Here is an 11,398-nt window from a genome sequence, read left to right on the forward strand (position 1 = left end):
TTATAACCTCTTGCATTATAAACACAACAATGGGTGAAGTTCTTGCCAAGACTCGTAATTAAACAGCTGTTGATAGTAATCTTATATATCTATACACTATATATGTGTTTTGATGTTGATGAGAAGGACAGCTAAAATGTCCCCAGACTCAGCATGGTAAAATTTACCATGCTGAGTTTGGGGACATTTTAGTCCCCAAACTCAGCATGTAAATTCAATCATTTACCAGCTAAATGACTGAATTGACGAATCACCTCAATCCCTACTGGACACAAACCAGTCCTGCATTGTGATTGCGATTGCCCCCTGACAATAAATATGAAACAAAAATCGAGTGTTGATATGTGAGACAATAACAGAAATGGGTCTCTATGGTGAAATGTCCAAATCACAGAAAATAACACAGGAGCCTCAGGACATGTTGACTGGATTTTTCTGATTTCATGCCAAAAAGGACCCAGGGCAGATGGCTTTGAATTGGGATTGGGAGGTATCAGTGAGTGCTGTAGGGCCTGGTAGCAGTCACAACCACTGAAATATTTTTGCTTTTGTTTCTGAGTAGCAGCAGTCTTCTTTGGTAAATTTGTCCAGATTGAATCTGCCAAAAGAGGAAACTGACTGATGTGCATGAAGCACAGAATCACCACATTTGAAAACTCTGCCCTTGTATCCCAGAGTTTGCCCAACGCCATGTTTAATTATAATGAAAAATGTCTGCTGCTTGAGGGATTTTTACAAAAGACAAATACTACCTGAGCAAAGATTCAAACACAGCTCATTGTTCATGTGTCATCCTCCATTACATAAACAAAGCCCCACAGAATTGCAGAATAGAGTATATATAAAGAAAAGGTCATGTTCAATCCTATCCCTGTTGTCCTTTTCAATCCTACCCTCAGTCATCTTTAATGGTGTCCCTATATGCAGACAGACACACACATCATTGACTTTCTGCACACTTCAGTGACCCTTGTCCGTTGCGAGAGGAGAACAGATCAATACAGCTGATTCTAGTAACTGACATGACGCTCAGGAGTATCTATACTATGTGTTAGGGCATATTGATATGTTATGACTTATAACCTTTTGCTTTACCTTTGTTGTCTGCTGTTTGCATGCGTCGTTGTCTTATCTCATCCCCTTTCTCTGTCATATACCCTCTATTTAGTATCCATTCATAACTGCTTTGACTGTGCAAAGAAAGAAATACAATACTGTATGTTCTCATGAGAGACATTTTGGTGGTTAAATTATCCATAAAGAGATGATAACATCACCACCAAGAGCACGCATATAGTCTATGTTCCCTGGGAAATCCTTGGACATCATTTGCTCTGGTGCTACACCAGTACACTTCCCAGACAGCAAAGGAAATCCAGCCCATACTTTGGCCATGCTTGTTTTCTTCTAGTCCTGTATAAGCCTGGTTCCCCGGCCCGAATCTGGCCCATATATAGCATGTATATGTACCACATCTGGACCAATTCTGGTGCACATACAAAATATCTTCTGGCTATCAGTCAATACCAGAGGATAACAGCTGGATTCTATATGGGCCAGACTCGGGCCTAGGACCAAGGCATACGTTAGGACAGAAGTTTCTTTTTGCAAGCTGTGTTAGAGTTGCACAGATCTTCAGTATCAATTTACACTGTATTTGCTCAAACTTGGAAAAGGAATATATTTTAGAGTTTCTTTTTGTCTGTGATAGAGCACCGTATTTGTGCTCTCCAGGGGTGTAGATGTTTGGTTCTGACTGATGACATCTGAACTAGGCTTGGGCTTCGCCCAAATATCATGATGTATGATATTATCTCAGGGAGGGGAGTTATAATAATATAGTTGTATATTCAAAGTGTTATTTGTAACAGTGCACAGTAAGCAAAGCAGTGAAATGCAGGTGAAAAATCATTACATCATTAAGCACTACCTCTGTTAGTCTGTGAGTCCATATGTTGCTGAGGTTACTGTTCTACTCTGTTGCAGTGAGTTTTGGCAGTCTGGTCATTTTCCACCTCTAATACTAAACCCTTCATACAGTGACAGGTGACACTAGACTCCCTTCTCTCTGTAATGGAGGACGACCGCAGCACTTGTGCAGGAGCTGCAATAATCAAGTCCCAAAAAATCTGCCCAAAGAGAAAGAGTGACCAAAAGAGCATGCATGTGGAGTTTTGCTCGCTTGCTCTTTCTCAGATACCATGAGACAGTAGGGTGACAAATACATTTTATATTTATGTTAAAACTAAAAAGAAATTCCATCATCCTCTCAGAGGCTTCAGGTTGTGATACTGTTTCCACAAATACGTCCAAAAACATTTCTGTTAAAAAATGGAAAAATATCCACACCAGTTGCCAAACATGAAGATTCATTCTGCCTTTAAGCATGTACATGCTTGAAGTGTTTTCCCAACTTAGTACCCCCATGGCACTGAAATGCTTGCTCTCTTTGGAATTGGAATGTGTAGTCTTTTTTCTGCTCCTCATCTTCCACTTGTTTCCTTCCTTACTCTCTCGGTTCCCCTCCAATCTCATGTCCCATTAAATGTAATCTGTACATCCTTAATGTCCCTCTCTCCTCCTGCTGTGTAGCTTAATCTCCTTCTTCCTCCGTCTCTGCAGCAGCAGCAAGAGAGATAGATCAGTCAGTTAAATTCATAGGTTCATACCTCACTTATGTATTTTAGAGCGTACAATAATATTTTTTAAATTGGATAGGCTATAATAAAGAAATAAAAGGATTTCATGTTTTTATAGTTAGATTGCAAATAGAATGAATATGCTCCTTTTACAGAGGGTTTCACTTGCAGTGGTGCGGTTTATGGTTGCCCATGCAAAGAAAAATCTGTATCCTTTTCAGACAGCTGAAGATTAGATCTGCACTTAAAGGACTTCAAAAGCTTATCTCACTCTTCATGTGTCTATAAATTCCAGCATTGAAAATGTTTCTTCCTATCTCTTCTTCCCGTCCTCTTACTGTAGCTTTGACAGCATTAATAAAGGCTGAGGCTGGCAGAGGGCCTACGGCTTTAACTTGGAGACACTTCTTCAGTAGTTGATCTGTTGATGGCGTTGGAAGCATCTCTGGTAGGGGACCAATGAGGCCTCAAATGAGCAGTGACATCTAAAGAGAAGATTATTGAGTTAGTGTAATACATGCTCACCAGCCATTAGTAAGCACCAGGCATCACTCAGTCTGGTTGGCTGAATAAATCTTCTTACCCTGTCAATTCTCAGCACAAAAACTCTAAAGTATCTGCCCAGTGGAATAAATTAAGATACAATTTCCACTCCCATTATACGGTACATTCTTTATAGTTAAACGAGGAGAGAGCTGCCCTTAGCCTTTCTGTGACCCTTGGTGAGATTTTTACTTTAAGACGTCCACATCTACATCTTAACCAACTTTGTGTGCCCCGATTGCGTCAGCTCAAGTTGGAAGTGTTTTAATCACTTTTTGGGTCAGGCTGTGTGCATGCATAGTATAACTTTACTGCCAAAGACTTGAAAGTACCGCTACAATCACATGATATAAAATTGAAATGAAGGTCACTGAATAATTCTTCAAAACCGGATTCAATATAATCTGGATTGACACAGGGTCAGTAATTTATTAAATTGAAACAAAAACGACTCTACTGTTTTCAATATCTGTATCTGTCTATAGTTTTGGTCACAACAGAAAGTGGCACAGAGAAATTCATCAATGCATCTTTGCAAATAGCACTAGAAGCTCAGAAGCATAGTGACATCTTGCAAAGCTAGTTGGCATACTAATGTAGCTGAGAAGCTTACTGCTAACATGCTAGCCAGCTGGCAACATAATAGTGAGTTCCGACAACTTTAACTAGCTAAATTGGTAATGTGACAAGTTCACACAGTTTATTCATGAGACCTACTTATATATTCTATTATTATCACATAATTGTCTACGACACCTTCTTGTGGGAACACCATGCTAGTGTTTCAATATCCTTTTAAAAAAGACAGACTCATCTAAATCAAAATTCTTTTAGATTTTAGATTCTTTCCTTGGATCAATAAATATTGTGACCATGTTTTGATGTCAAATGAAATAAAAAGACTAAATAATAAAGGCTTGGTCAGACCACAGCATCATAGGTCACAAAGGTACCGTACGGAGGGTTTCTGCTTTGCATTCCCAGCTGTGCCCTGAACTAGGACACAGTTCATGAAATATAATTTGTCCACAAGTCTGCATGAACTGTGTGAGCTAAAAACTTGGCATTGTGTAATGGAGAGAATATATACTACATATAAGAAAATAAAAATGTTTTTTGTCTATGTAGTGTCTAGTCAAAAATGCCACACTTCAGTAAAATGTCTGTATAATTTGATAATATTGCATTGATGTTTAATATGCCACATCTTATTATTTAGTACGTTTGCTACACAAAATAATATTTCTCTGTCTTCTGTTTTCTCACAGTGACTTGTATGACTTCTACCACTATTTCTACATGCTGACCAACATCCTGTTCTACGTCAGCTCGGCCATAAATCCGATCCTCTACAACCTGGTGTCAGCCACCTACCGCCAGATCTTCTTCTCCACACTGCGCTACTTCTGCATGCCGTGCCGACGTACGCCCAGGAGGCACCCCCACCCCCTGACCCGCCACTCTATTAGCATCTCCAGCAACCACACCCTCTCCACCAACATCATCAAAGAGACGGCGTACTGATTGGACTGCATTACACTTTCTCTTACTAAGAATCAATCCGCTGCCATTTTGTGGTTACTGGTCCAACTTCATCAAAGAAATTCTGGTACTGAGTTGGCAAGGCTAACAGATCCACTACTTGGACACATCGCCATTGTCATGTAGGGTCAGGTGTCCCAGTTCAAGCTGGGTGTCCTGACAAATATTTGTAAAACACAGTTTTCAACAAATTGTCCTGGTTTTCACTTCGATTGGAAATAATGATCATAATATTATAGTTGTTTTCAGTGCTTACATAGACATTTATCATGTCCTATACCAATCATTAGACATATTACCTAACCGATATAAAAATTTTAACGGTGCGGCGTGTGGCATGACTTCAACACTGATTGGTCTGCATGTGTGTCAATCAATCAATGTGGCGTTGTCAAGGGAGTTGCTAGCCTATGAGTCATGGTGGTTCTTTCTGACAGAACTTGTCAGTATGCTAACGGTTAGCTGTCTTGTCATGCTGATGAGATCGGCAATTGGTCTTTTCCAAAGAGGTCCAGGAGGCTTACTTACTTAACTTCCTTCAGACATTCATGGCAACCATGGTGTTAAAAGTTGCGCTCGGGAGGTGTAATAAGAGCTGGAATAAATGTCCCCCATCCTGATGAATACGCCTATGGTGCATGCATAAATGCATTTATGTGTGCATGCATGAAGGTGCAGCGCACTTAATGGTCCTGGTTTTGGGGGTTGTGGGTCATCCTTGCCAGGTGCCCAGTCTGAGACCACTGTGATTTCATTTCAGATGCACATTTTATCACAAATTGTTGGGTCTTTTATTGTTACAGTTATTGTATATAGTTATTGTATCTTTGTTCAGCATAACATGAGTTTGTGAAATGAAAGAGAGAAAAAATAAAATAAAATATGACAATGGATAAATGAAAAACAGGGAGGAGGATAGATAATGGATATGTGAATGTTTTATACAGTATGTTACATGTTTATATTGGACCAATCATCTACACTTGCTTGGTGCTATACAGTATAAATGACTGGTGTTTCAGTGTTTTAAAGCATCAATCTCTGAAAAAAAAAAACAACAATGAATAGCTTCTGGCAATACTTGCACCTCAACAAATTCTCATGTCAGCCTCCTTTGTGCTATTTTGGATGAGCATCTGTGGATAATCCCTCCATTGATGTTAGAAAAAAAGGATCCAAAGAGTAGGTATTTCTCTTTCATAGATCTGAGTTGCACTGAGTTGCACGGTGTAGGACGAATCTCTTGCATCACTGTCACTTGCCTGTCTTGTTTTGATTTTTTTTACAACTGCTTTTTGACAAAATGTTAGTGGGTGTGTCCAGATAATGTTGTATCTGAATGTTCCAAGATAATTTGGCAAAATGGAGGGGGTTCTTGTCACACTGCTTAGTACAAGAAGACATTATGATTACCTCTGGTAATAGCCTGTATTCATAAACGCCTTTAGAAGATGTAATGTAAGAGCAGAAGTGGCTGTAATTGATTATTTGTACAGGTGTGACCATGTGGAGCAAATAACACATGGTAGACATTAATTAATGTACTGACACAAGCATGCTTATGCTGAACATAATATCTGGCCTGTGTGGGCAGAGGAAGCAGCACTTAGACAGACACAGTGCCCCCACTCTAATGCTTTCCCACCAGCCGCTGCTTGAGAAATCAGAGATCTGGGGACTTTTCGATGAAGAGGAAGACGAGGATACGAAACAAATCTTCAGCTAAAGCGCACAAAGATTTCTACGGAGGATTATAGAAATGCAATTGCCATCATATATCCATGTGCCAGCAACAGCATTTTAAAAGGCCATTTTGACCTGAAGTGCATTTCCTATTAGCCTCCTGCAAATTATTATTAGCCCAGTGCACCATCCCAGTAACCCTTGGAATTACATCCGATTCCACACATCATGATTTATGTTCAGTGCCACTGCAGGAAGTATTGTGCCCTTGATTTAACGAGGCAGAACGTGAGGGTGGGGAAGTCAAGGAGGCCACAGACTTGCAGTTTATGTTTGCTGTTTTTATTAACTGTAACCACGTCGTGTCGTCAAGGTTGCCTTTATTTTCCAATAACAATGGTCTTTCCTCAACCTCAATCATACCTTCACCAAGTGTTTTACACACTGGTTCATGCATCCAAGTGCGCCTGAGGGCAAAAGTGTTTATAGTTGCTCTAAACAGCAACACTCAAACAAGGATAGCCGCGTACACCTCAGGTTGAATATCTGGCCTATTGCCACATGATGTGGGCTTAATTTTCAGACTGTGAGTTACAGAAAAATACAGAAAGATGAAGGGGGTTACAGAGTTGGTGTTTCAGACATCTGAAGAATACTGTCACCTTAACCATAACCATACATCAGCCAGAGTTTATTTGCAATAATCGTGATCTATAAATCGCATTAACCATACCGTAGTTGCTACAAAAAGACATTGCATGAAGCAAGAATGTAATCAGAGGTTTTGCAGAAACGTCCAATATTGATGTTTTTGTTTTGCAATAGGTTTATCTGCAAATCTGCATCTTGCACTACTTAGTGTTGCTGTATTCTATTAACGTGCCCACCCTGTTACTGTTATTGACTGTACTGATTACAACTTCAGACACTGTATAAGCAAATTGTAAGAAGTACCTGACTTTACACACAAAATCCTACTGAGAACAGGCAATATACTTATTTACTTACTACATGATCTAATGTTACGGCAAGCTAAACTGAATCTTGTCAGTATGGTTGGGTCTCAGACCTTTGGACCCCACTGCATATCAAACATTAAAACAGGCCAGCTGTTTTAAATGTGTCATCATAATCGTATTAGTGAAATTGGCCGAGCTTTTCTCTGTAAGGAGTGACGTGTTGCTTGTGCTGTCAGTATCCTGAAGCACCCGTGTGTAGAGTGTGAGCGTAATGATTTCTCCACACACGCACTTGTAAATTCCTAACAGAGTTCAAGTAATTTACAATTTATGTTACTTGTTAATGTGCTTCTGCACAAGTCACTTATGTTTCTTGCTTTAAAGGGATCAATGAATCAACAGCACTTGACCATTTTATTCACAGTCATTTTCAGCTGGTGGTGAGAGAACTCAGACTGTCACTCTCACTGATTTCAATTTGCCACCAAAGTGGCCAACTAAAGTGATGAGGATTCAGGGGATCACCAGTTATACTGAGTTATTACAGTTCAACCTGAGGGGAATATGGAGGTCTCTATAGTTTTTCATAATACTACAGTTGTGCAAAAAGATAAGCAACAGTTACATGTCTATGTATTCAGCATTTACCACCTTAAAGTGGCAATGAGATAACACAAGGGTGATGAAAAGTATTGCATTATTTATATGTTTGCAGTCTTAGGAACCCTGTGTCTGTATTTAACTGGCGAATTATGAGTCGACTTTTATTATGAAGTAGTCACAGAAAGAGAAAAGTGTTTGTTAGTCTACAAATCAAGACAACATTCATTTTTGGCATATTTCTGACAGAAGATCAATTTGAAATATTGCAGGCACTAGTGGAAGAAAGAGCAGCCATAGTGAGCTGTAACATGAAGAGCTGCAGGCAACAGGCTGCACACATCCCACTTCACAGCAGTTTGACCAACTCCTATCACTGTGTTGTGCTGTGCAGCATGAAATCAGATCACAGCTGCTCACAGATTGATGGAAAAAGGTTATTTGCAGACATTATTCAATCAACAATAGTTTGTTTTCCTGGCACCACAATTTTGTGACCTGTAGTATTAAACCACATAAGCTGTTACTACCAGTAACTAAAACTGTTGCCAAATCAACCAGGAGTGAAATTTAATCAATTAGAATAAACCTACAATGTTCCCCAGCGCTTTTGTTATACTGTAATAAATATATGACACTCTCGCCATCTTCTCAGTGCATATCACAGCAGTAAATTGCCAAAAAAATTGTCATTTTTAATAAAGTGTACATAGTTATTATTGGTGAAAGTTATTTGCTGAGCTTTGTATTGGTGGATATGGCTCTGTGTTCCTGTACAGTACCTGTGTTGTTGTTGAATCTGTATATACTGTATGCTCTATTAAAACTTCATTCGGGCCAACCATCAGATTCCCTTTCCCACAGCTTCACCAGCCATATTGAATGGAGTACATGAAAAAAAAAAAGATAAGCGGAGATAAGCTTTGCCAGCCCAGAGGAATCGTCTGCCCTGCTAATCATATGGGGACTAGACATCGTTCTATCCTAGGCAGATCTATCCTTCATCATACAGGCACCGCTGCCTGACCATGTGCGTTCTATTCTGTACAGTTCTGCAGCTTACTGAAGATCCAAACCAAAATTTGCTCTCAAGTTTTCCTCTCTGGATCATCATACAAACGCTCATCATGAAATCTAGATTTTACAGTTTAATTATTTTTTTCTTTTTCCACGGGGCATCCGGACATGACATCCTAGTAACACCTCTGCTGTATATCCCTTTAAATGTACAAACTATTCAGACTGTACTCTCGACTTTGCAGTACAGACCTGCACATGGATGTGTATAACTTGAATGTGTCTTAAGCTACATCCACACTACTACATTTCAGTTTTAAAACACATCTCTTTTGTCATGTTTACTCCTGGTGTCCACACGCCTTCGAAACGCTTCTGACTCCGTTTTATATTGAAAAGTCTGTGCTTGAGTGGTAGTCTGGACTGGAAGAAACAGAGACCTTTGGAAACAATGACGTAAACACACATGGTCGCTCCCTGATTGAGTCTTTTCAGTCACAAATGCCAGTGATGAATGCAACATGGTTGATATATTACAAACATTGCTGACCTCGCTGTCTTTGCTAGCAGCGGTTGTTCCTTGTCTGTATTATTTTCTGCAACTAATCAACTGCAGAGAATACAATCTGCTTCCTGTTTACACCTACACACGCATACCCAGTGTGTGTGACTGGTCACGCAATATGTGTTTTCAGGTGTGTTAGTTATGGAGCTAAATAGTCGTCGATCGATTTTGTTTTGAAGCTCTGTTTTAAAATAAAAATGTAGTGGTGTGGACTTAGCCTTAACCCAGTGTTCATTGTATTTAAATAAAAGGAATATTTTGCTCATTTTAGTTGATGATTCAGATCAGCCATGTTTAACTGTATATCACAGAATGTTATTTCATTATAAAAAGAAATAATAAAAGAATTAAGACATTCTACACTGTTGTACTGACTTTGCTGTTTACAGTGTTTCCTTTGTCTCTCGTCTCTCTTGTCTTATTCCTGCCCCACTGTCTCTCTCACAGGTATGTAAGGCTATACAAAGAGAAGTGTACACCTACACATAAATGCACATGCACGCACACACACACACACACACACACACACACACACACACACACACTCTACTTAGCAGAACAGTGTATGACCTTTTCTAAAGTGCACTCATGACAATTAATAGCTGGCTTAAAAAAAGATTACTCACAAAGCACATGCATCTCAGCACAGAGGGTTGTTGTCTTATCAAACAAGCCACATGTCTTACTAAAGATGATGTCTGAGGAATAACATGGGACATTACCAGGCTGTGTCCCCTGTGAAGCAGGAACTCAAACACCATGGCAAAGCGTTGGCGGCTGTTTCGTCAGACACAGAAGGGGTTTGAATTACCATGTTGGCTGAATATAAGATACGTTTTCTCTCCTGTCATGAGAGCAGCGACAGGCCTGACCAACAAAACAACCAACTAAACTAAATAAAGCCTATTAGTTTTTGCTCTGACCAACCGGAGATGTTTCTTCTCAGCTTTGGGAAATATCTCTAACACTGGGAGCTTGGATCAGTTAAGTCTTAGATGTTATTTCTGTTTTTGATTGCTTAAACGTAGCTGCTGCTGACAGTTATCATGTATGTCCCACAGCACACAAGTGATTGACAGCTGAGTACATGTTTCCTAGCAACAGCAAAATGTCTGCCACTGCAAAGGGGAAAAAAAGCCTCAGAGTAATCTGGACTGAACCTGCAGGGGAGGAAAGCAATGCTATGTGCCTCACTGGTGTCCACTGTCACCCTAAGGCACTGGAGCATTCATTCGCTGCCGCGCCAGAAAAATGAAGTCATGGTTTCTCCCAAATACACTGTGTGCTGTATACAGTCTCGCTTACATCTCAGATTGCATGCAGTCCTCAGCTAAAGCATATTCCCTTCCTGGGAGGGTGTGGATAGGTGGGATATGCTATGTGTAATTTTCCAAATTTCTGTGTATCAGCTGTGTTGTTTGTTATTTTTTATGTTCAGAATTTGAGCTCAACCTTCATGGAAGTTAAGACAAGGCAAGGGAAATTTATTACCGCATAAAAGAAGGAATTAAAAATAACCTTTAAAATAATGAATAAAAGAATATGTGAACATGTACAGATTTAGAGGTAATCCTGACACAAAAATGCAAATGAAGACATGAAGACATAAAAGAAATCAACATGACATTTGAAACAAGCGGAGAATAATCATGTTACAGCATAATTTGAGTATTTTCTAATTGTATCTTATTGTAGAGCTGATAGCAATTGCATTGTATTTGATTTCTAGTCAACCAAGTGTTTGCTCATTGGGGAATATTGGATCTCTGTAAATAATATTTTAAATAGTCTATGTGAAAGTGTATGAAAATTGCCCTCAGATCACTTCTGTTATGATGGCGCAATATAAA

The 11,398-nt window shown here is 39.5% G+C and overlaps 1 protein-coding gene across 1 annotated transcript in view; it reads left to right on the forward strand.

The window, feature by feature from the left end:
- Nucleotides 1-9,908, forward strand: part of ntsr1 (neurotensin receptor 1 (high affinity)) — a 73,707-nt gene extending 63,799 nt beyond the window's left edge. Inside the window, exon 4 of the mRNA XM_056385570.1 lies at nucleotides 4,451-9,908. Within this exon, the coding sequence (XP_056241545.1) occupies nucleotides 4,451-4,706 (256 nt within the window). The 3' untranslated portion in view covers nucleotides 4,707-9,908. The remainder of the gene's footprint in view (nucleotides 1-4,450) is intronic.
- Nucleotides 9,909-11,398: the final 1,490 nt, after the last annotated feature.

Source organism: Seriola aureovittata, chromosome 9 (assembly GCF_021018895.1).
Source record: "Seriola aureovittata isolate HTS-2021-v1 ecotype China chromosome 9, ASM2101889v1, whole genome shotgun sequence".
In the NCBI taxonomy this organism is placed as follows: domain Eukaryota; kingdom Metazoa; phylum Chordata; class Actinopteri; order Carangiformes; family Carangidae; genus Seriola; species Seriola aureovittata.